At 35.9% G+C, this 27,067-nt stretch overlaps 1 protein-coding gene across 1 annotated transcript in view; it reads left to right on the top strand.

Annotated features, from left to right (window-relative positions):
- LOC112045150 (thrombospondin type-1 domain-containing protein 4) overlaps positions 1-27,067 on the top strand; it is a 107,806-nt gene that overhangs the window by 11,925 nt on the left and 68,814 nt on the right. Inside the window, exon 2 of the mRNA XM_052887916.1 lies at positions 21,058-21,316. Coding sequence (XP_052743876.1) covers positions 21,273-21,316 — 44 coding nt within the window. The 5' untranslated portion in view covers positions 21,058-21,272. The remainder of the gene's footprint in view (positions 1-21,057; positions 21,317-27,067) is intronic.

The raw sequence follows: 27,067 nt of genomic DNA, 5'->3' as shown, positions 1-27,067 counted from the left end.
ATTCCTTTTCTGTTCAGTCCAGTTGGGTTCTTGTTATTGTTATAAATTATACGATCACTATTTATAGAGTAGGTATATGCAATAAAGAGGATCTGTTTAATCTCTTATACACTTTTTACACACAATTATTAATAACTCATAAGTCGGGCGCGTGACTTAAATACTCCGTTCTCACCTTGTCGGGTGTCGGAATATTATTATATTTCTCAGCTTCACTCGACCCGATTTTATATTAACATATTGTAGTATACTCCTATGCTACAGCCAATGACACAGTTTTTTAAAGTTAATAGGAATTTTTCAAAATATCACCATGGCAACCCAAACATCACCCCCGCGCGGCCATAGGTCGCCATCTTCATTCTGTGTTTCTGTGTTCAAAGCCTAGACACGCTAATTCAAATAAAAATAATTTTAATCGTGGAAATCTTAGAATTTATAAAATTTAAATAAAATTATTTAGTTAGTCATGCCAAAAGGCAAACGTAAACGTAAAAGTAATGAAAAATATGCAGATATTAGGAAAAAATTACGGAAAATCGAGGCAAGACTCGATAGGTCAACGCGGCGTCGAACCGTATCTTCAGGGGCGGTGATGTTAGAAGAAAAACATCATTATTCAGGGAGTAAGTCGTCAGGTCAGTTCAACATCTTGTATAATATAATATACCCACATTTTCTTGTAAGAAAACAATTTGCTATCATAATTTAATTTCATACGTAATATGATGACATTTAGTGATGCGGGACGCCAACTGGGCTATCCCTGTCACAAAACCTTTTTTCACTTAGCCCAACTGGGGCTAGGTCCATTCTCAAAGATCATATTAATTTATGATTCTTGTTACATTTTTATAATGTAAATTAGTGATGCGGGACGCCAACTGGGCTATCCCTGTCGCATAACCTTTTTTCACTTAGCCCAACTGGGGTTAAGTCCATTCTCAAAGATCATATTTATGATTCTTGTTACATTTTTACAATGTAAATTAGTGATGCGGGACGCCAACTGGGCTATCCCTGTCGCAAAACCTTTTTTCACTTAGCCCAACTGGGGCTAGGTCCATTCTCAAAGATCATATTAATTTATGATTCTTGTTACATTTTTATAATGTAAATTAGTGATGCGGGACGCCAACTGGGCTATCCCTGTCGCAAAATCTTTTTTCACTTAGTCCAATTGGGGTTAAGTCCATTCTCAAAGATCATATTTATGATTCTTGTTACATTTTTACAATGTAAATTAGTGATGCGGGACGCCAACTGGGCTATCCCTGTCGCAAAATCTTTTTTTTACTTAGCCCAACTGGGGCTAGGTCTATTCTCAAAGATCATATTAATTTATGATTCTTGTTACATTTTTATAATGTAAATTAGTGATGCGGGACGCCAACTGGGCTATCCCTGTCGCAAAACCTTTTTTCACTTAGCCCAACTGGGGCTAAGTCCATTCTCAAAGATCATATTTATGATTCTTGTTACATTTTTACAATGTAAATTAGTGATGCGGGACGCCAACTGGGCTATCCCTGTCGCAAAACCTTTTTTTTCACTTAGCCCAACTGGGGCTAAGTCCATTCTCAAAGATCATATTTACGATTATTGTTACATTTTTATAATGTAAATTAGTGCGGGACGCCATCTGGGCTAAAAAATGCTGGTCACGTAAAAAACACTTATTAGGCATTCTTATACTTCTTGTTACCACAAAAAAAAAAAAAAAAAACTGATAATGGTATGGCATTGATAAACATTTCGGTTTTAATCGCTTATATGGCTTCACTCCTTGACAAGCCTGACGAATATAAATCAAACCCTAGCATGCAGAATATGCCTGTGGCTTCTACCACAAATCTTTCAGCGATCCCTATTTGACCACCTCGAACAGTACTCCGAGCCCAAGCTCAGCGGGTAATCAATCTTGCGCCCGGAGCCCGACACCAGCCACTGCGATCGTGCTAGTCTCAAGTGATGCACCGGCAGAGTCCCAGGAGCCAGAGATCGATGAAGAGATGCTCGCTCTATTGGGTGATTGTATTGTAGACAACAAATTTGGGAAGGCTATCCATAAAGACCTAAAGACCATCATGATGGCTTGAAATACTTAGTAAGGGGCTACAAAAGGAGGTTAAAGATAAGATACTCCAAGAATATTGAATACCCGAAAATTGCGATTTGTTGGTCGCGCCCGTCCTTAACCCTGTGGTTAAGGCAGGCAATGGTCAAGAGGGATTCATCACTAATGACTAAACAGAAACGCCGTTGCGGCTATTAATCAAGCTATTGAATTATCACTAGCTAAGGAAAATCACACAAAAATATTGAAGATGTTTGTTTTTCAGATTTCTTAAGAAGTAATAATAATCCTAATAATAATCGATTAATCTCGAAAACCCTGCCTTGGAAAACGGGGCTGAAGTCTGAAACAGAGAAGCCTCGCCGCAGCCAGGGTCATCGTGTAGCGCTGAACAGCTCTCAACAGCGGGGGATATCCGACCAGCCAGCACCGAGAACTTACAAGTACCCGAGACAGTACCTCTAAAATTATTTAGTTAGATTGCAGCGCTATATTAAATGTTGGAGTGATATTACAGATGATCCCATCATTTCATCGTGGTTACATGGATATGAAATTCCTTTTACTTCATTTCCAATTCGTATTCGGAATAATACTTCAGACTTTGATAATCAATCTAATGTCTGTTAGATATAATTGCTACATCTATATCTATATAAATCTGTCAATCTAATGTCTGTTATATATTAATGCAAAATCTAGATGCACGCACACATTAATGGCGAATTTATTTTAAACATATTTTTAGTTCCGAAACCAAATGGCGATAAAAGATTACTTTTGCATAAATAGATTTGTTATCACATTTTTAAAATGGAGGATTATAGAAATATCTCCAAGCTTATTACACACAACTATTATATGGCAAAAATTGATATATGAAGCATGCCTATTTTTTTTTTTCTAAATCATTAGAAAGACTTGGGACTTACAACTCACAACTTGTAATTTTTTAGGTTTTATGTTCGATGCGATAGAAATAACTATAAAGTTACCTATTGAAAAAAAAAAGAGATTAAAGAATCATTAATAAAATACATTAATCAGAATAAGTGTAAATACTATCAATCTTGAAATGAAAGTAGCTTGCTTTGGTCTGAAAGTGTGCTAAAAAGCTTAAATAGTAACGAAGTATTACTGCGAATTGATAATGTTCCTGCTATATCATACATCTGAATGAAATTGCTAGAGAGATGGCAAGATGGCAGTAGTGTGAAACAAGAAATATAACAGTGATTGCCTCGTATACTATAATAGTTTCCCTTGTATGCTAAAGATAATCTTGAAGCCTATTCTATAAGGCATAGGGACATAGGAACTTTGTGAATACGTTTCTTATGTTTCTTTTAAAAATAGTTTATATTTTCGGTAAATCAGAGATAGACCTCTTTGCTTGATGTAATGTATGTGCCACTTCTCGTTACATTTCTCGAAAAACGTTCTCAATGCATGGGCTGGTTTCATTTATCATTTTATGCATTCCCTCCGTTCTCCTTTATTTTGAAAGTGTTACAAAAAATAATATGCGATAAAGCAGAAGGCAAAGTATTTGTGCCCTATTGGCCAACTCAAGCGTGGTAACCTATCCTTAAAAAAAAAAAAAAAAAAATTACAGTAAAAGATCCTATTTATTTTGGTCCACGTATTAGTTTATTTGAAATTTCTTCTAGGGTTATCCTGGTTGCCGTGACATATTCTGGCAAGCTTTATTAAACAAATCAATGTTACCTAATTCAGTCGAGATTATGTGAGCTTCTTTAACTATTAACACGTATCAACGATGGGTGTTTTTAAGGAATGGCTGGATTATTGTAAAAAAAAAAAAAAAAAACAATATAATTATTTAGATCCTTCTATTCCATTAACATTTCAAAATTGTACCAAATATGGCACAGTTAATAGTTACAAATCAGCTTTATTGTTGTTCATAGGTTTTCAATCAAAAAATTAATGACAGAATGAAACGGTTTATAAAAGGTGTTTTCAGATTAAGACCACAAAGGTCCTAGGTATAATCTGACCTGGCCCATCATCCCAGCATCGTGCTTAATTATTTATCTGATTTTTGGCCTGGGAACACTTAAAAAAAAAAAAAAAAAAAGAAGTCTTCTACTTTGCTAACCTTGGTCACCGCACTTCGAGTACAAACTTTAGCTCTTATTTAATTAACTAACATTAAAATATTTGAGAATATTAAAATAATTATAAAAATTCCAGATTTGATAAAAACTTCAAATATAAAATAATTTCAACCTTTATTAAAACTACCGTTTTTTCAATGAAAAACCTGAAATTTGTCCCGCTAAAGATATGAAATCGTATACACAAAAAACTAGATTATTACGCACAAAAAATTAAGACTGCTTGTTTCATAGTATCAAAAATCATCATCAGAATATTTTATCCCAAAGGCTTAGCCATTGGATAAAAAACACAATTCAAAACAGTGGTGAAGATACGTCAATATTCTCTGCACATAGTAGGTACTCGACATGCGATCATTTCAGCAGCTAATAAACTTGGGGTTAATTTTGATATAATTAGGAAGACAGCGGGATGGACTCTGACATCCTCAGTCTTTGCAAAAAATTTATAATCGAGAAGTTATATCCGATCATAAACAATTTGCGTTGTCTATATTATATAACAACAATAATATGAATGGTTCATAATATACTCTGATTGTTATACTCATGTTATCCTAACGGAAATGATTAAGAATTAAAATTCTACATATGTAGTTCACATAACTTTTATTTACTCTGAACATCCTACAATATGTTAATATAAAATCGGGTCGAGTGAAGCTGAGAAATATAATTAAGGATCAAACGAACTTACCTGGAAGTGAAGTTCGATCATAATTATATGATCAGCTTCACTCGACCCGATTTATAAATAAGCACCCTCCCATATGTAGCAAATATTTATTTACTTCCCTACCCATTATGTGAACTAGTCAATATCCCTAACTCTAAACTAAATGAAGATGGCGACCTATGGCCGCGCGGGGGTGATGTTTGGGTTGCCATGGTGATATTTTGAAAAATTCCTATTAACTTTAAAAAAATGTGTCATTGGCTGTAGCATAGGAGTATACTACAATATGTTAATATAAAATCGGGTCGAGTGAAGCTGATCATATAATTATGATCGAACTTCACTTCCAGGTAAGTTCGTTTGATCCTTAATTATAATTTATTGGAAACTAGCGGATGCCCGCGACTTCGTCCGCGTGGATTTCAGTTTTTCACATCATCACCATCGTCCATCAGCCGATGGACGTCCACTGCAGGACATAGGCCTTTTGTAGGGTCTTCCAAACATCACGATACTGCATCCAGCGAATCCCTGCGACTCGCTTGATATCGTCAGTCCACCTGATGGGGGGTCGACCAACACTGCGCTTACTAGTGCGGGGTCACCATTCCACTTTGGGATCCCAACGTCCATCGGCTCTTCGTTTTTCACATATCCCGCACGAACTGTCGCGGACTTTTTTTAAAACTTTTTAAGGGGAACAATTCTTTGTCATACATGATTTTTGAGAAACTTTAACCGTTTATGCAGCGCACACAGCGTAAACTCTCAATAGGAAAAAATCTTCTGATCTTGAAACATTCTTCATTGGTGCTCCGCCCCTATTGGTCTTAGCGTGATAATATAATATAGCCTTTCTCGATAAATGGTCTATCTAACACTGAAAAAAAATTCAAATCGGATAGTAGTTCCTGAGATTAGCGCGTTCAACCAAACCAACAGACTCTTCAGCTTTATAATATTAGTAATTTTTTTTTTCTCTACAAGTTAACCCTTGACTACAGTCTCACCTGATGGTAAGTGATGATGCAATCTAAGATGAAAGCGGGCTAACTTGTTAGGAGTAGCATGAAATCCACACTCCTTTCGGTTTCTACACGACATCGTACCGGAACGCTAAATCTCTTTTTTGTCGGTAGGGTGGTAACTAGCCACGGCCGAAGCCTCCCACCAGCCAGCCCTGGGCCAATTAAGAAAATCTCAGTCAGCCCAGCCGGGGATCGAACCCAGGTCCGTTTGTAAATTCACCGCGCACACCACTGCGCCACGGAGGCCGTCAAAAAGTATAGATTGGAAATCGGCGCATCTATTCACATGAACGATGATGTTGAATGTACGACGTCGTGTAGAAACCGAAAGGGGTGTGCATTTTCATCCTCCTCCTAACAAGTTAGCCTGCTTCTATCTTAGATTGCATCATCACTTACCATCAAGTGAGATTGTAGTCAAGGGCTAATTTGAAAAGAATAAAAAAACAACCTGACAAACTCACAATCCTCTTTATAATATCAGTATAGCCCAACAGTATAGTTATCTGATCAATTAACCGCCAATTTAAATGTTGAATTGGGCTATTAATAATGGTCAATGATAGTGAATTACGCAGATTGAACAAACTGCATGTTATTGGTTGGTACACCATTATTTGGAGAGAGCGTGTAATTTCCTCATATTAACAGTTGTTAAATGGTACGGAACATCATCAGAATATAATGGGATGAAACGTATGGACACAACCGAATGTGACATTATTGGCACTCAATTTATATGTTAACTAGCCGATGCCTCTCCGTTTCACCCGTTTAATTCCCGTCCCCGTGAGAATATGGGGATTATTTATTTTTTGTCTGTTACTCTGCCTATAAGCCATGGTTTTGTTGACCTACTGAAACTACTAAAAGAATTCAAATGAAACTTGGCAAGATTTGACACCATAATACGAAGAAGGTTTTAGAATACTTTTATTTAAGTTGCGAAAGTAAAATTAGGAGGAGATGAAATAGGGGTTGAAAGTTTGTATGGAAAGTCCTTAACTTTTCAAGTTATATTTGTAGTTTAAGGTTTTTCAAAATTCTACGCCTAAAAGTAAACAAGGGGTTGAAGTATTTTCAATATAAATCGTTCTTTTTTGAGTTCTATTTTTGTAAAATGATTAGTGGACTATTTATTATTTAGAATACATGCTAAAATATAAGTAGAACGGGGTGCAATAGGGGTTGAAAGCTTACATTGAGTTTCACGAATCGATAGTAATAAATAATGACAACAAACAATAATATAATAAGTTAACAACTAGTAAGTAAATGCAACATGGTAAAATTTCGTTTTTCTAGACAATGAATGAATAAAATTCTCAGGCATGCCAGGTATCCAAATTTTGAATTTCGATTTTTCATCTCATCATCTTCATTATCATCATCATCATCAGCAACCCATATTCGTCTCACTGTTGAGCGCGAGTCTCCTCTCAGAGAGGAGTTAGTCCAATTAGTCCATCCACTAACCCAATGCGGATTGGCAGACTTCGTTCGTTCACGTTCACATTTATCTAAAGTTACTAAATCGTTTAAGCCTTAAAAATTTTCATTTATTATTCTCGTAGGTCGTTCATTTGGCACAAATACTGGTTTGACAACTGTATTGGAATTATAAAGAGTCCAAGACGAGATTTAATGCGTCGGTACAAATATCTAGTACGTGAGAAAACGTTTAAAAGCAATTTAGTGAAGCATTATATCATTGTTTGAACGCTTACTATAAATTAGCAGACCATTTTAACTTGTAAAGGAAACCATTCTATAAATAATGCTAAGTAAAGTTACCTATTAAAGATGTCTTCGTTCCCGCTTAGAACATTACTTACCTAAATAACTTAACTTGTGTTTTGTGAACATCAAATATACTTAGTTCGGAGTCGATTGCACTAGAGGTTTGTCGCACGACAATATGTTTTAAAGAAAACCAATAGATGTTGTATTAAAGACGATAAGTTGAAACGGTGGAGCGATGACATCCGAAATGTGACTGGGTATGAAACGAATGTAAAAAGGCCGGTAATAGTGATGACTCTCTATTACCTTACAATGTCTTATTTTATTATTTATTGGTAAAAATTGTAAAAAAATGAGAGCTTTTGATAATGATGACGAGCTACATACAGCCCAAATAGAAACAACAGAAATACAAAAAAAAAATATGCAGCTCTAAATATTTTTTATTTTGTGATAAACTGTTATAGCTTGACAAATTCGAGGGGGATAGCGATGCCCCGCGCGCACGACTTTCTTCCCCCCGTCGCCCGCATATCATGAGAGTGCCATCAACGAATTTGCCAAGCTATAGTTTTATTTCGTTTTTGTTTTATTTCGTATTTAACATTAATTTTTACTTGTTTTTTAAGATATATTCAGAAAAACAAAAGACGCATTAACAGGTCGCTAATGTGTTCCAGATCTTAGTGAAATGAAAAAATGGGTTCAATAAAATCTGATCCATATTACATTAACATTGTTAAAAGAATAGTGTTTTGAGTGCTTTTTAGATATGCCAGCTATTTATGATACCACCGGGGAAGCGTGGTAGAAGAATATTTATGATGGTTACGTCAAAATGCCGAGAATAGTGGTGAATGAATCGAAATAACGTCGTCAACTTTAACGCTTTAATTTTTCACGGAATTCCACTTAAATTCCAATGGTGAAATGTTGAATTTTTTGACTTTAAACTAAGTAACACAAGATAAGCTTACTTATTTCAATTCAATCGAATCATATACTATCTCGATTACCAATATTATGTATATTTTAGTAGTTTTGCCAAAATAACTGAAAATCGTTCATATTGAATTTTGGCGACGCGTAAGTATTTTAGAAGAAGTTTTTTCGGGTTGACTTAGTGCCGATGGCTCCATGTGGAACCACTACGGCGACACCGGGGGTTATGGCGCGCATACTTAGAACCATCGCCTGATGAGACCCGAAGGCTGAAATAAAGATAGAGGACGGAACGTCTCTCTAAGGGCGTCTCTTATGAGACTCGGAACTCGGCTTAGAGGGCCATTCGGGAGGGGGTAACCATAACCTGAGTGAATCAGTCCGGACGCCCCCAAGTTAAAAGAAGGTGACCAAGTCTATTTAAGGCGACTTTGAGGCATGACATCGTCGACAGCTATGGAGTCACCAACTCATCTGGCCCGGTGTCGCTGTTGGCACAGATGCCAAATAAACCTTTTAGTATTATACTATAAGCTTTACTTTATACTTTACTTTAGCAAATGCAAAATGGCGACCGCCGCGACTTGGCCACGACGTTTCTAGCTGGGAGGCTTGGACCGTGGCTAGTTACCACCCTACCGGCGTAGTTACACGTACCGCCAAGCGATTAAGCGTTCTGATACGATGTCGTGTAAACAGAAAGGGGTGTGGATTGGTTGAGACGATTCGCTTTAACAAAAGAAACCATTGTACTTACTTCTAATAACTAACAGTAATTATGCGCGTTAAAAAGTAGCCAACGTTCTGATTTAAGTTCCTATTTATCTAAATCAGATTAGCAATTTTACCGCGAAAACGTAAAATACGTACACATAAATGTACATAGATATGCCAGTAAAACTTTGGGCAGTGGCATGAAAACGGATGAAGGTAAAACATGCGTTTAAAAAAGGCCGATGTGCTTTATGTTATTATAGCCAATTAAAACGCGTAAGAGTTCTTAGTGACTTTGTCATATGCAAATTGTAATAAGTACTATTGAATAAGTAATATCTTCAAATAAATTATCAGATGGCTAACAAATGCAAATATGAAGATGTAAGAGATGACGTTATGGTTTATTTTATTCCATTTTTTGCGTAATTGCATTCTTCCAGGGAATATGTTAATTGTAATTGACCCGTGTCTTAGGTCATAAAATATTATTATATTGTACAAAAATTCCATTAGATCGAATCTTCAAAGTGACATTACAAAAATAAATCGCAGCATACCAACATTATACGCCACGGTATAAAAATTCCACAATGATTAATAAGTACCTAGGTAATATAATAATTGTATGTGTAGTTTTATAACAAGTTTCTATTGGCTGGTGCGGTGTGTCATTGACCCCGTGTACGGGTGTCCACTGTTATATAATTATGTCCAATACTGGTCGATCGTCGACGCTTGACCTATCAACTATCAAGTAGCCTCATGTTTAACATTCGCTAACAATTTATTTTCTTCTGTTTGTGTCCTTGAAATAGGGTTGCCTCTTTTATAGTTGCCCGTTTTTAAGGTTACCGAATTGATATTATTTTAATTATGTGTAAATGATATGCGATGGCTAAGCAGGGCCAACCCGTCAATCTGTAAAAATAAGCCCGTAAAAAAAATCTTTTATTTCAATTGTCTTTATTTTGAGTGCGCGGGCCATCACTTCGCCATCTGGTGTCCGGGAGTATGATTTTAGAAGTTATTGATATTCTATTACCTACTTTTAAAATCCTAGTCGATCGTAAATGGTGTTGCGCCTAAATTTTCAATTGGTCACTGCAGAGTATGGTCGAGATCTTCGCGTTCCATACTTACTTTGGACTCACAATTGGCACATATAATTATTATTAGGAGCCTGGAGCAAATAGGAGAGGCGCCATAATCGGATCTCGCTCCATTCTAAAATTCACTTCGGGCCGGCGCTGTGGGTAAGCATCTATTTTCCACATCCATTTTTAAGGTTCCGAACGTACGTATTCGTCTTAGAAAATAGTTATTATAAGGGTTAATCTTCTACGGGATTGAAGCTTAAAACATCGTTTTAACTCGATTTACCGGTCATTGGTTCGATCCTCGCCTGTAGGATTATTATATTACTCATATCACAGTAATTCAGACTAATTCAAGTTGAATCTAAATATTTTCAAAATAATGTAAATTTGTATTTTGTGTAAAGTATTTACATGAACATAAATAGTTGTAAAATGCATTTAATTTCTGTAATGTTTTCAAAGACGACCTCTTTGGTAAAGTTGGTAGTGCTGTGGTTTTCAACAGAGAGGTCCAGGGTTCGACCATGTTGGGTCAGCTTAGGATTTTTATTTTTTAAATTGGTTCAAGTCCGGTGTGGTGGTATGCATTGGCTATGGCTAGTTACTAAACGGTAGATGTACCGCCAAACAATTTAGCGTTCCGGTGCGATGCCGCGCAGAAACCGACACTTAACATCAGGTGAGAGCGCTGTCAATGGTCGCTGTCGCTGTTTAGTTTAAAAAACTAAAAAACACGCTCAAACCCGTTCATTTGATACTCATATCATAGGGGTGCGTTTCAATCAGCCAGTCCATCATCTTGAGGAGGCCGCCATATTGGATTTGTAATGATGTTTCTTAGCCAATCATGTATTATCATCAGAACTCAGAGCGTGTGCAAAATCTTATCCTAATAGAAGACCGGGAAGTGAGTCAAATTAAGATTCCAAGATTTTCTTACATACAAACTTAGTTACAAGTGAAGCTAATACTCGTAAAAGCGGGTTAATAAAACAAACGTCCGACAGAGGGAGAAATGAGGCAACCCTATCTTAAATTGGTATACACGCGCTATTTTGATAATAATTGAAGTAATTGTCACGTTCAGATTGACAGGTTGACAACATTTTTATGGAGTGATAATATGAGTATTTCATCAGACATTCTTCAGTGTCTGACTTGATGAACAGGAATTTATAACCCTTTTCAGTAACATACCTATTTATTTTAAAAAAGTAATTGTCAATGATGACCAATTCGTGTTCTGAATTGTTCGGTGACTTGACTGAGCAGTGCATTGTAGGAAGAATCCCGTTTCATTTATAATAATTTACCTAAAATTCAAATCTTGCCTAAAAGTCCATTTACCGACCCCCCTGGACCGAGGATATTAAGTGGGTTGCCGAGTTGGGAGCCGGTACATTCTGGCGGCCCGATACCGTGAACCGTTTGGAAGTCTGTACAAAGGCCTATGTCCAGCAGCGGACGTCCATCGGCTCATGATGATGATGATGATTATGAAATAGAGGTTGAAATTTAGAAATAACCATAGTAGTACTGCAGGTTAGCCCTATCAGAAAGATTCAAGTAACAATTCAAACTGTACAATGTAAACTGTCGTTTCAGCCAACCGATCGGTACCCCTCTCTAACTCTCAACTCTTTACGGAAACAAGTTGAGCCACCAGACGTCATATTCGTCTCAGACTACTATTTCCTTTTCTATAAAAACAAAATTATAACAAAAAGCAATTACCTTCACAAATTCACTCTATGAAAATCAACGATTTCTTCCATAACACAAAATTACTAGTAAAATTTCCATCCAATCATAATGGTTATTAAGCACAAACAAGATCCTTATTAAGCTGATTGCCGTATAAACTATCTGATATTAGCAACAGCAAATGGGTGTTTCAGTAATACAGTATTAATAACTGAACACGGTGCCTCCTTGAGGAAAGTGCAACGCTAAAGATATTGGATATGTCCGGTTTATAATAAGGGTCTAAGATGTGCATATTCCTGGCTCGATAAGTTATCTTAATATGTGATTATCCATACTAATCTTTTATAATATATTTTAAATAGAAACACTAAGCGATGTGAGGCATTCATTTATTTTTACGCAACTACAACACTCTAGTTTTTTGAAACGTTGGAGGTATAGGTTTTTTCTATTCTCTACAAGTTAGCCCTTGACTACAATCTCACCGGATGTAAATGATGATGCATCTAAGATTGAAGGCTAATTTGTTAGGAGGACGATGAAAATGCACACCCCTTTCGGCTTCTACATGTCATCGTACCAGTACGCTAAATCGCTTGGCGGTACGCCTTTGCCTGTAGGTGGTAACTAGATACGGTCGAAGCCTTCCGCAGATTTTTTTAATTGGTCGAGGTCTGTTGAGATTGTAGTCAAGGGCTAACTTGTAAAGAATAAAAAAATTATCATCTTCTTCTGCCAACCCTCACTAGATTAACGTGTTGGGTAGACTTGACATTTCAAAAGTGGTTTTGGGTCCAAGTTCCATATATCCTATCTTAAAAAGGAGGTGTCCACAGATCGTTCGTGTCGGACGCGTCTCATCAAACGGATTTTAGTATTCTTTGTATAAAAAGTCAACACAAGTGCGTCCACTGACAGATCGCACGATGCGGTTCTGTGGACGCCTACCATAAGGAAGTCTGGCCTATGCCGTTAATGATAATGATGATTAAGATATCCATGGACGTTATAAATGAAGTTCTAACCAGTGAACCGCATGGATGAGAAATAACTTAGAATCGTTGCTAATTAGCAAAGTAGCTTGAACCACCCAGCTAGAAAGTGGCCCTTTGCAATCCAATACACTCATGACAAAATTGCAACGCTGGTTCACGCTCACTTGCGGTTACATTTCACCTAAACCGCGGGCAGAGCGTGTCAATCGCTTCAGGCACTTGCGTCTGATATGTGGTTTCTAAGGCATTATGTCACAAGTCTCTTACTGGCTGTAACTATGAGAAATATCTTGGTAATTATCACAAAAGTATTATACTCGTCGAATGCGCTCTGTTGTCTATGCTTCTATGTCCTCTATTTGATTTTATTTTGTATACTATAGACATGTCACTTGCCTACAAAACAACGCAAAAAGTGATCTGAATTTGGCTACTCAGGCACTTGCGTTTGATATGTGGTTTCTAAGGCATTATGTCACAAGTCTCTTACTGGCTGTAACTATGAGAAATATCTTGGTAATTATCACAAAAGTACTATGTTCGTCGAATGCGCTCTGTTGTCTATGCTTCTATGACCTCTATTTGATTGTATTTTATATAATAAAGACATGTCAGTTGCCTACAAAATCAACGCAAAAAGTGATCTGAATTTGGCTACTTAGGCACTTGCGTTTGATATGTGGTTTCTAAGGCATTATGTCACAAGTCTCTTACTGGCTGTACTATGAGAAATATGTTGGTAATAATGACAAAAATACTATAGAATGCGCTCTGTTGTCCATGTATCTGTGTCCTCCATTTCATTTCCCTTAAGACACTCACATTTTATCATGTCACTTGCCTAGAAATCACCGCAAAAAGTGATCTGAATTTAGCTACTCGTGCACGATTTTGTGAATAACTCTACTATTAAAACACATTAAAAATGTTTACAGATCCTGAACTCATAATTTGACATCGTAGACAATATTTAGGTATTATTTATTTAAATAACTTTCGTTGTTTACTAAACGACTCAATGAAATTAAGACAATTAGCCGCTTTTGTTCGCCTCAGTTTTGACGAGCTAGTGACATAATTATTACCTCTATTATAAAATCTTTGCCTTAAGAGGACATTTGTAAGTATCTGTGTAACACAGTCATTTTGAAATCAATGCCAGAGACTTCAATTTATTTATGTGTGCGTGTAATGATGTGAATTTGTTTACTAATTGTACTTTTTCACATTAATTAAGTATTCAACAGAACCTCATGATTTTTTGCATTCACGTTATCAGGGTACAGAAAAGAACATAGAGTACCTACCTAAAAACGTCCAGATATATAAAATAAAGTTTTTACAGGAGGATAACTGCGGGTAATAATAGGCCTTAAAACAATAATTATTTTTTTAGAAATGCCACGACACAGTCGATGATAGCCCATAACTGTATATCCAAACAAATTCCGTATCAGTAGCATGGGCAAGTTAGGCCTTATTATCATGTTTAGCAGACGTCTGTTAGGGCACTTACCTCTGACCCCATATGGAGGGCTCGATATTCAGATCTATTTGCATGTTTTGTGTTGTTCCATTCATGCTTTCTTCAAATTGTTTTAAAGCTACGGCAACGGTGATGGAATTTACCAGTAACAATATATGAAAATACACTTTATTATTTAAATATTTATTTATATATTTCTTTATTAAACGCAAAAGTAAATTAAATAAATAAATATTAGTTATACATTAACCTAACCTAACCTAACCTAACCTAACCAAAAAAAACTTCGAACGTTGTTTAAAGAAAATTCCAATACGAGAAACAGCTGATAAAATCACAGTTTGACATATTTTCTAAGTTATTTTAAACTAGCGGACGCGAATGTCCGCGTGGAATTCAGTTTTTCACAAATCCTGCAGAAAACATGGATTTTTCTGAGATGAAAAGTAGCTTATGTGTTAATCCAGAGTAAAATCTATTCCCATTCCAAATTTCAACCAAATCGCTTCAGTAGCCGCAGTTCAAAGGAGGAACTAACATACACACTTATACACACACTTTAGTTTGATTAAGTTTTAATAAAATATTATAGACAGTAGACCCTAGACATGCGTATTTTACACCCACCTACAAAATTGATAGGTACTACAATTACCCAATTAAAAAAACTTAGGTAATAAAGTAAATAAAAGGTTATTTACTTTATTACCTAATATACTTAATGGAATAAAATGGGATATCAATGAACTATAAAAAGTGTATCAAACAACTTTACCAAAGCAGTAAAATAGCTTTAGACCACCTAGAGAGCTGGTGAAAGTATGGCACGGTAACGCGATTCGGGAATTTCGTGACCCAAATGTATTTAGTTAATGGTGTTTTTAAAAGGAAATCGTTAAAGAGAACTATTTGAAAAGTAGTGTTTGATTTATGAATCCTAAAGGAAAATTTCTCTTGTAGTTGCCGACGTTATACCTACTCGTAGATGCATTTATATACATTTTCCACCATAGGGCTAGATTTCTGGAGCAAAATTGTGCCTTAAAAAATTTAAATTTTAAAGGTAAAGTTTTCTGATATTGAGAGTTAGTGAAGTCTAGATAGATTAAAACTTGTGTTACCACTGAATGTTAATCATTTGACTTCAAGGTTATTTAGCGAAGGATTACCACGAAGCTGATTGTCTTGAAATTCTGGAGAATTTTCGTGATATCTACTACGGTCCGAACTCTATAGTTGCCGTACTTATTTATTGTAGAAGAGCAACGTCGCTAATTGTGGCATCAATCTTGGATATTCAGGCAACTCGTATGAAAGTATTTGCATCCATATTTCTAAGTCGTACAGTAAAAATTTGCAACACCTTCAAAGCAAGAGTGAATAGTCATATTCTAGGTAAGCACGCTCCAACTAAGACTGCATTAATGCTTTCCGTAAGGCCTATTGGTAGCCAAGCGCAAGCATAAAAAAACCTGACAAACTTTCTACTCATGTAAAAGAGTTAGGTCTGGTCACTACAGGCTGTTAGTCCACTAGTCAAACACTAAATTTCGTATCAATGGCACATGATTGCAATCGACAGTTATCGTTTGATGACCAATTGAATGACGAATGCGATTTTTACGGTCCTCAATGATTCATTTCTCATGTAATAGGTACTTGCGTGATTTGCAGGACCCGTTGGTTGGCTATTGGTCAGCAATTTGTTATGACGAGTCGTAAAATATACCTATTAAGTTTGATATGTACCCATGTTTAAACTGGCGTCAGGGAAATTTGCTTGTAAATTACGCCAATCATAAACTAACGAAATATGTTAAAGTAGGTAATATTTTTAAAAACATTATTTTATCGACTATCACATAATATATATAAATAATATTTACATAATAATAAAACAAAGTCCTGACCCGCTTTCGTCTGTCTATTTGCAATAAACTCAACAGATTTCCATGCGGTTTTCTTCATTTATTTTTCCTAAACATGGGGAGCCCTCTACAACTTGGTAGCATCCAGCCATATGAGCGATAGATCGAAAATGAGTGCACTTTTCAACCGACGAAAGACAGAGAGAAGGTTAACTTAAAATAAAAATGGCTTTTACACAAGACCTATTGGGACTTCGACATTCTCCTTTATTCGCATACTTGTAACTCATCATCATCATCCAATCAGCCGATGGACGTCTACTGCAAGACATGGCCTTTTATATGGCTTCGAAACGTCACGGTCCTTGTTGCCAGCATCCAATGACTCCCTGTGATATCGTAGAATCACAGTGTTGGTCAACACTGCGCTTTTCTGTGCTTGGTTTCCATTCCAACACCTTAGGATCCCAGAATCCATCAGATCTTTGAACTAAGTAACTGTAAACACCAAATTCAAGCCTGGTTCAAGGTAATCAGCTAAAAATCAGCGCTGTATGTCTAATATTTGCTTGGTACATGCAGCACAGTGCTGAGCTGGATCCTTTTTCAAGGTTGTGCCTGATGCTTAGACAACTAATTTTGGTTTTTGACTTGCCTGAGTGGTCTGGGTATCAGGCACTACAATAGTGTTTTTATAATAAATATTTTTTCTTTCTTTCTTTCAAATTGATTGAAAATTACGAAAACTTTTACTCTATGTAGGTGCATTAACTAATAAACCGGAGAAGTTCTAAGCCTATAAATTTATAGCCAACCGTCGTAGAAATTTACATGAAGTTGAATTAACTTTAATGCCACTTAAGAATTCACGGCTGCACTATGATTGAATCAAGTGTTTACCTCTGATTTATCGTGACAATATGCAAATTTGACGCGGTTAGAAGGCATTCTCCGTTGCATTCCAGAGCACTACTCGAAAAAGAAGGTTATATTTACTTTTTGAATACCACGTTATCGACTTTTATATAATGTTCAACTTAAAATACTCGAAGTTTTACTTTTGAAACTTATTTTTTATGTTTCGTTACTTTTTCTTCTTCTTCTTGTACTGTAAGTATCTAGTATATAACACTTCAGATTTTAATTGCATGTTCGAATTGTCGTTCGTCAGTTTTTTTTTTACAACAAACTCGTCTAACCATAAACAGCAATATGTACTTATATTTGTAGCTATTGAATAAATCCACAGAATACATATTCTGTATAAGATAAAACTTACTATATACTTTGATACGGAACGTTAGTTAACCTATCTATAACAGTATGGTAGAATATTGAACTACTAGCTGACGCTGCGCGGTTTTACCCGCGTGGTTCCCGTTCCCGTAAGAAAACAGGGTTAATATATAGCCTATAGCCTTCCTCGATAAATGGGCTATCTAACACTGAAAGAAGTTTTCAAATCGGACCAGTAGTTGCTGATTAGCGCGTTCAATCAATCAAACAAACAAACTCTTCAGCTTTATATATTAGTATAGATATAGATTTATATTTATTTGTCATTAAGAAAATCATCAAAAATCAATCCTATTTAAGTAAAAAATAAATAATTAAAGATACGCTCGTGAATTTGGCAGTTTTATAAGAACAATATTTGTTGATTGGGGGCAAATTCATACACAATACAGTCTGGAATTCACTTATGGTTGATTGTATGGAATCCATCCTCATGGAGCATGGGAGCGACGAAGTCCAGTCGTGTAAAAGCACCTTTGCTATACGGCCGTTTGCCATAAGACGGGGCCCTTTGAACAATCGGGAAGTACTAAGTTATTCCGTACGAACTTAATGTATACAGTTGTACAAACTTGGATAAGAATTTGAATTAGCTAATATAATTCATTAAAAGTGTGTATTTACATGTTTTAACATAGGTGTAGTGATAAATTTAATGTAGAAAGTATAAAAGGTATGTTTTTTCCTAATATTGTCGATTACTGTTTTATTTTGTAGGTTAAAGAAACACATTATTAGGTATTTATTATGCAGAAAACACAAATTAATTATTTTGTGTTTAAAAATAAAATTATTATTAAAAATTAATATTAAAATCTCTCTAAGTGTGTGAAGTCTGCCAATCCGCATTAGGCTAGCGTGAAGGACTATTGCTCTAACCCCTCTCATTCTAAAAGACGACTCGTGCTCAACAGTGATATTAAAATTATTATTAAAAATTAATATTAAAATTATTATTAAATATTGTTTCTTTTTTTAAAAATAGTTGCTAATATAGCGATAATCGCTATATTTAATCAAGGTAGGTATATACTTAACGAATATTCTTGCGGTTTTCACAGATTAATTTTAATTTAGTTCAAGTAGGCGTGGTATGTAATGATGTTATGATAATAATATGGTGATAAGTAAAGTCAAAAACTTAAAATTAAAGTTAAGAGGGAGCCAAACCAAAAATGCTTTGGTCCGAGAAGAGCCTACAACTTAGCGAGGGATTTTTTACTGACTTTATCTATTTGATTGAGATAATTTTCACTCCAACCGACTTTGTAGCTAGTTTTAACTGAACGATGATATAGATTTCATGTCAACAATGAAATCTTCAATCTTCGTTCAGTTAAAACTTACTAGATAAAGTTAATCACACTATAAGCCCGCTATATAAGCTGTGAAATCTCTTTTCCTTAAGAAAAAAGCTCTACTCGATGTGCACTGTTTGCCAACAAACAAATAAGAAAAGAAGGTAGAAAACGCATGTAATTTCATAACTTATTTATTTTTAATTATGTATTGTTTCTTTTATAAAATGTTATTCAAAATATATTATGTACAAAATTATAACGACTATAATAATATTTACGACGGCCTCCGTGGCGCAGTGGTATGCGCGGTGGATTTTACAAGACGGAGGTGCTGGGTTCGATCCCCGGCTGGGCTGATTGAGGTTTTCTTAATCGGTCCAGGTCGGGCTGGTGGGAGGCTTCGGCCGTGGCTAGTTACCACCCTATCGACAAAGACGTACCGCCAAGCGATTTAGCGTTCCGGTACGATGACGTGTAGAAACCGAAAGGAGTGTGGGGATTTTCATCCTCCTCCTAACAAGTTAGCCCGCTTCCATCTTAGACTGCATCATCACTTACCATCAGGTGAGATTGTAGTCAAGGGCTAACTTGTAAAGAATAAAAAAAATAATTGTTCAAAGCTTATTAATCAAATTTTCATTAATTTAATCATGTCAATTATAATTATTATTAGGTGTAAAATTACTAGAATATTTATATTCTCATTTTTAATTTGTTTGTTGGTAAATAGTGCACATTAAGTATTGCTCGTATGCTCTGAAACCTCTTTCCCGTTAAAATGCTTGATGATACTAAGCCTCACAGAGGCAATCTTACTTGATGCAAACTATAAAGCAGTCAAATCACACATCCGCTTTTCGCTATCGCATCATTCCGTGATGTTCAAGATAAGTTATCCAGTGCAGCACACTGGCCCAGTGCGTGTCGCAACACTTTGGTAACGCATACTCGTACGTTACACGAATATTTACACTAGCTGTTGACTGGCAGATAATGTTGCAGGCACGCTGTGTATGAATAACATTTAGTTGACACCTTAGAGATATTATATCGTCATTCACCATCATAATCAGTCTCATGCTCTGCATAGATGCAAAATGCACTGTCTACGCTAAGGACTATTGTGGCTTTGATTAGTTTAACTTATACAATGATAGATTTTATAATGATTTACTATAAACAGCATTACAACACTCCCAATAACGACAAATTTTATTTTTTATTAACCTATATACGGCTCACTGCTGAGCTCGAGTCTCCTCTCAGAATGAGAGGGATTAGGCCTATAGTCTACCACGCTGGCCCAATGCGGATTGGCAGACTTCACACACGCAGAGAATTAAAAAATTCTCTAGCTTTCAGGTTTCCTCACGATGTTTTCCTTCACCGTTTGAGACACCATGATATTTAATTTCTTAAAATGCACACAACTGAAAAGTTGGAGGTGCATGCCCCTGACAGGATTCCAACCCACACCCTTCGGAATTGGAGGCAGAGTCATATCCACTGGGCTATCACGTCTCTATTTTATTTTCACGATAGTGAAAACCGCGCAGCAGTGTACGTTTTTTTGTCGTTTTACTAACCTAGCCCGTAATAAACTCGATTGTCGGCTTCATGCAAAAATTAAACTTTCTAAGAAATTAGTTTTTTTATTTAGAAATTGGGTTTGCATGTGTAGACTGTTGTTGACCATGACTAATAAGTAGAAGTCCTGGACCTAATACGTTATCATATTCTTAGTTGCTCACATACTTTCAAATTGTAAACATGGATAGTAAAATAAAATCACTGTGCATTGACGAAAAAGTATTGCTCATACATTTTTCTTCTATATGGTTTAACGACAACTCTCTATAACGCCTTAAATATTACAGTCCCTTTAGTGTCTTACTTATAAAGTTAATGTTTTACTTGATTAAAAATCATAATTATACACTTAATTACGTGCAATTTAATAATTTTAACAATTTGTTTCAGATTTTTAATAACTTGAGCTATTTGCAACAACACAAATGAAGAGTGTGATCAATCGAGGAGTTACGTGAGAAAAAGAGATAAAAATGATCGTGTTGATTTATATTGACGTACTGCATACACATATTAATTTTGTACTAAGTTCAATAGACTGTGGATTATGAAATGGACCAATTTGAGTTACTTAATAGAAAATTTAAAGTTAGTGTTCTCGCGAAATGGAGAGACGGAAATATTTTATTTGGAAGAAGCAACCTTTTTGGTGAGTTTCATTATTTTAATTCAATTTTTTTGAATTTGAATCTAATTGATGAAAGAAATTATCATTACATCCAAAATAAATATTTTTTAAGATAGTGGGTGTGCACAGGTTTTTAGACGAGGCAAATAAATATATACAATAAGATAACATACTCGTAGGTATTCACTCTAATGTTGGTTATTAAAAAGTTGTACCGGAACGCTAAATTTCTGGTAAGATGGACACTAGCCGCCAGGTCAGACCTGAGCCAGTTTAAATAAGATAGGACTAGCCTAGCTAGACTGTATGGATGTTTGGATGTTTGTTACTCTTTAACGCCGTAACTACTGAAGCTGAAATTTGGAATGAAAATAGATTTTACTCTGGATTAACACATTGGCTACTTTTCATTCCGAAAAAATCCATGGTTCTAGAGGGATTTGTGAAAAACTAAATTTTACGCGGACGAACTCGTGGGCGTCTGCTAGTGTGAACTAAAGCTACAAATCCAAAATGCAATCGCGTAAAACAAACATGATGTTACGATGTGACAAAACCAATTTCCTATTTAAAGATTACCATGAAAGTATCCATTTTAGGTTTCACCATTGCATTGTCTATTGCAAAATTTTCCTTTCAAAATTTTACGGGGAGAAAGTGGTTTGGAAAAGTAAAATACCTATTTGTAGATACGTATATTAACATCTACGCAATGTGTTTGTTGTTTAGTATTTACGACTTTTCTGATAGTATGAGGGTACCCGCAAGTGTCGACGCATTTAGGATTTAGCATTATCGATTTTATGTCGTTGACAAAATTAACGGAATTGTCTACTACTACTACTACTACTAACTACAGTCTTTCTTGATGATTAATGTTTACCAACAAACAAATTAAAAATGAGGGTATAAATCACTAGTCATTTCACACCTAATAATAATTATAATTACCTTGTTTTTATGTTAAAAAAAATAAATTAGAATAATAAGCTTAGAACGAACGAACCATACATGATCTAAAATAAAAAAGTTATGAATTGACATGCGTTTTCTACCTTCATTTCTAATTTCTTACTCATCAAGAAAGGCTGCAGTATACTTATCATCATCATTATAATCATAATCATAATCGTCACCATCAACATCATCATAATCATTCTCAACAGAATAAAGGACTTCCGACGACATTACTGGTGCTACACACCTTCGCCTCAAAGAGCTTTGTAAGCTAAGTCAAGCTAAGCTTTTTTCGTGGGCCTAAGCAAGAAGGGCCGTTCCTTCTTCTATAAGGAGAAGTCTAGAGTATAAGAATCAAACGCAGGACAGTTGTTGTGGTGACACAAAGACTGGCTCATTTTTTGCAAAATCAGTGAAAATGCAGCAAGTATTCTTGTCACTATTCCACGTGGGCATGATTTGTATAGTTCTTAGGATAAGTTAGGTTAAGTTCCCTATTGTATTCTTACTCAATAAAAAAATGTAGGAACATACGGCCTTACACTCAGCCGCTTTATTATTGTTATTAAAAAAACCTAAAACAGAAAAGTAAATCACTGCTATCGATACTTCTTTTGGAATTCGGTTTAAAAGTAAAGGGTCATTCACGTAACATTTGACCGCTATCCTTCGTCGAATATTTGCTCTTGCCAAGTGTTTTTACAAGCTTGAACGGTAAACTTCTTGTACTGTAGGTATAGAGCGTAGTACACAATGAGGGGGTATTAATCGTGTTAGTTTCTTATTTGTTGGTTCGAAAACTAGGTGTTTCGGTTCTCAACTTCTATTTAGGATTGCATATTTTTTTAATGCTGGCCTATATTTAGGCCAGAGAATTAGTATTGCCATACAACGTGGCAATACTGTCAGCCTTCTGGGCACTTGGGCCAATGAACATCGATTCGGACGAACGACGCCTGAGTCTTTAGATATAGTTTAAATTTAGTATATTTCCTTTTTTATTTTTATAATATTATGTAGTTAATATAATAGTTGTAGGTAGTTAATATATAATAGCAGTCTTAAATTATAATAAAATAATATTTTTTTAATTGATACTGTCAGTTACGAATCGAGGTGAACAATTCAAAACTTAGCTTTCAACTTTCATAGTATTTTCATTTAAGCGATCATCTAACGTTGTATTTTCAACGAAATAACATAATTATCGTAATTTTAAGTAACATCCTACTACTTCCAAATCCAAAAGGAATTTCGGGTTTTCTTAATTGGTCCAGGTCTGGCTGCTGGGGCTTCGGCCGTGGCTAGTTACCACCCTACCAGAAAACACGTACTGCTAACCGATTTATCGTTCCGGTACGATGTTGTGACGATTTTCATCCTACTCCTACCAAGTTAGCCTGTTTTCATCTTAGATTGCACCATCACTTACCATTATTGAGATTGTAGTCAAGGGCTAACGTGTAGAGAATAAAAAATAAGTCTCTGCGCATAGAGAAACGTCAATGGGTACACCAATGTGCCCAAAGCTTAACTTCTTTGGAGAGTAAAAGTAAACAGAAATTATACTCCCATTCACGAAGCACGTGCTTATTCAGGATTGTAAAAATAAGACAAGTGTTGTTTGTGTTATCGTCCTGTATGAGCACGTGTGAACTGTCCATTCAATTTATGGGTTATCTTTTTTTAAACTGTCACCGAGCTTGAGTGTATTAACAACACTATGATATGATGAATATTGATCATGCTTGTATAGGTATTGGTGTCTACTATATTTGTTTAAGTTACTAATGTATAAAAATGTGATTTGCTTACATTTTGAGGGCCCTAGAATATAAATAAATATAAGAAATTAGAGCCGTGATAGCCCGGTAGATATGTCTTCGATTGGGAGATAGGTTCGAATCCGGTCCGGGGCAAGCACCTCCAACTTTTCAGTTTTTTTTTTATTCTTTACAAGTTAGCCCTTGACTACAATCTCACCTGATGGTAAGTGATGATTCAGTCTAAGATGGAAGCGGGCTAACTTGTTAGGAGGAGGATGAAAATCCACACCCCTTTCGGTTTCTACACGGCATCGTACCGGAACGCTAAATCGCTTGGCGTACGTCTTTGCCGGTAGGGTGGTAACTAGCCACGGCCGAAGCCTCCCACCAGCCAGACCTGGACTAATTAAGAAAATTCAATATGCCCAGCCGGGGATCGAACCCAGGACCTCCGTTTTGTAAATCCACCTCGCATACCACTGCGCCACAGAGGCCGTTATGTGCATTTTAATAAATTAAATATCACGTGTCTCAAATGGTGAAGGAAAAACATCGTGAGGAAACCTGCGTACTTGAGAATTTTCTTAATCCAGCGTGATTGGCCTAACCCCGCTAATTCTGAGAGGAGAGTCGTGTTTAGCAGTGAGCTGAATATGGCCATAGTGAAGTGCTTAGTATAAATCAAATCTTATCAAGTATGAAACGTAATCCACCATAAAAATATGGAGGATTACCTAGTTAATCTAGTCGATAAAAATATATTTGATAACATTCACAAGATAAAATCCAAAGACTTAAATCCCGGCTAGTATATACGTACTTATCTACATTATTTTACTTGAAAATTTTATACTCATTTATTAAGTACTAGCGGACGCCCGTGACCTCGTCTGCCCTCAGACTTCTTACCAAGTTTCGTTAAAATCCGTCGAGAAGTTTTTTTTTCTATAAGACATAAGTAACGTACATACATGCAGACAGACAGACAAAAATTCTACTAATTGCATTTTTGGCATCAGTAATCGATCAATAAAATGATAGTTATTTTGGAAATATATTTATTACATATACGACGGTGGCGCAATGGTATGCGCGGTGGATTTACAAGGTCCTGCGTTCGATCCCCGGCTGGGCCGATTGAGGTTTTCTTAATTGGTCTAGGTCTGGCTGGTGGGAGAGAGGTGGGTGGGGGGGCTTCGGCTAGTTACCACCCTACCGGCAAAGACGTACCGCCGAGCGATTTAGCGTTCCGGTACGATGCCGTGTAGAAACCGAAAGGAGTGTGGATTTTCATCCTCCTCCTAACAAGTTAGCCCGCTTCCATCTTAGACTGCGTCATCACTTACTAGTAATTAATATTAGTTAGGTCGTCATCATCAACCCATATTCGGCTCACTGCTAAGCTCGAGTCTCCTCTCAGAATGAGAGGGGTTAGGCCAATAGTCCACCACGCTGGCCCAATGCGGATTGGCAGACTTCACACCCGCAGAGAATTAAGATAATTCTCTGGTATGCAGGTTTCCTCACGATGTTTTTCCTTCACCGATTGAGACACGTGATATTTAATTTCTTAAAATGCACACAACTGAAAAGTTGGAGGTGCATGCCCCGGACCGGATTCGAACCCACACCCTCCGGAATCGGAGGCAGAGGTCATATCCACTGGGCTATCACGGCTCTTCATTAGTTAGGTACCTACTCATTTTATACGGTACAATATTGAACACAAAACAATAAAATATTTCCGATTTAATTTATCTATGCCAGGTACCGGTGATCTTAAATGCTTGATCTAGACTGCTTAAGGTCAAGATGTGGCCTCCGATCTTGAAGCACCGTACGGAACACCGCAAACAAACTACGAGTACAACCTACAATGCTATTTTCTAAGCAAACAAGCATTTACTATGGTCGAAGCGTATTGATTTATATTTTGAGTGTGTAAGGTCCAAGATAACACATTAAAAAAAAACATACATACAGCCGAACGTAGAACCTCCTCCTTTTTGGAAGTCGGTTAAAAATACATACAACATAAATCATGACATAACTTGACGTTTCAAAACTAAACATAATTGAAATAAATGAAAGGAGATGGTCCATTTCAGGTCCAAAATTTAAAAAATTCAAGGATTTTAACTAAATAAAAATAAATAAATAAAATAAAAACCAAATTTTTTGAGTTATACCAAGATGGCGCCCATAGAGCAACTATGCCATGACAATTGACAGCAAACGTCAAATCGATTATTGCATTGAAAACGTCATCTATCCGCCATTATTACCCTTATAAATGTTGCATTTCTTGGGAGTTATTGAATATTATTTCGAAAGAATTAAAGTAAATGCGTAGATTTGTATAATCAAAAATAGTTAAAAAATATCTTCTTTTATTTCCGCTAGGGTACAATGACTGATCCTGGGCTCCATACAATTTTGAACCATCTCCTTTGAATTATAAATACCCTTATCTGTTAGGTATTATTGATTGTTATCAACTAAGTGATAAATAATATTTACAGTGACACATTGCAAATAGGTTGCCTAGTTAAATTGTGGTCAGATATATTTTACACATAGATGCATATTAGGTACATACAAAATCTAGAAAACTATGAACTAGATCAAAGTACATACAATTAAATTAAAATCATAATATAGTTAAATTAAGAATAAAATACGCTTTCATTTGACATATTAGACGATATAAATACCGGTGAGGGTAGATAAACTTTTACTACCTAACTCTTACTACCTGTTTATATCTGGCAACCCCACAGTTTCAGTAACTGTGGGGTCAAAGACAAAAAAATAAAAAATGGTATTGGTAAAAATTAATCTTGACGATTTTTAATTGATGATTAATAAAGAAGTTGGTAAGAATTAAGTCTAGAAAGACTACCTATATGTTGCCAGTAAAGTCATTAGCACTCGGGATATTTTATGTATTGAAGAATGATGTAATATTTGAGACAGCAATGCCATGTGGGAAAACAAAATATATCTGTGAAAATACATTACGCATAATGACAAGACGAACTTTTAACAG

Source organism: Bicyclus anynana, chromosome 20 (assembly GCF_947172395.1).
Source record: "Bicyclus anynana chromosome 20, ilBicAnyn1.1, whole genome shotgun sequence".
NCBI lineage: Eukaryota > Metazoa > Arthropoda > Insecta > Lepidoptera > Nymphalidae > Bicyclus > Bicyclus anynana.
Note: the sequence above shows the minus strand (reverse complement) of the source record. Positions and strands in the feature narration are given on the sequence as shown.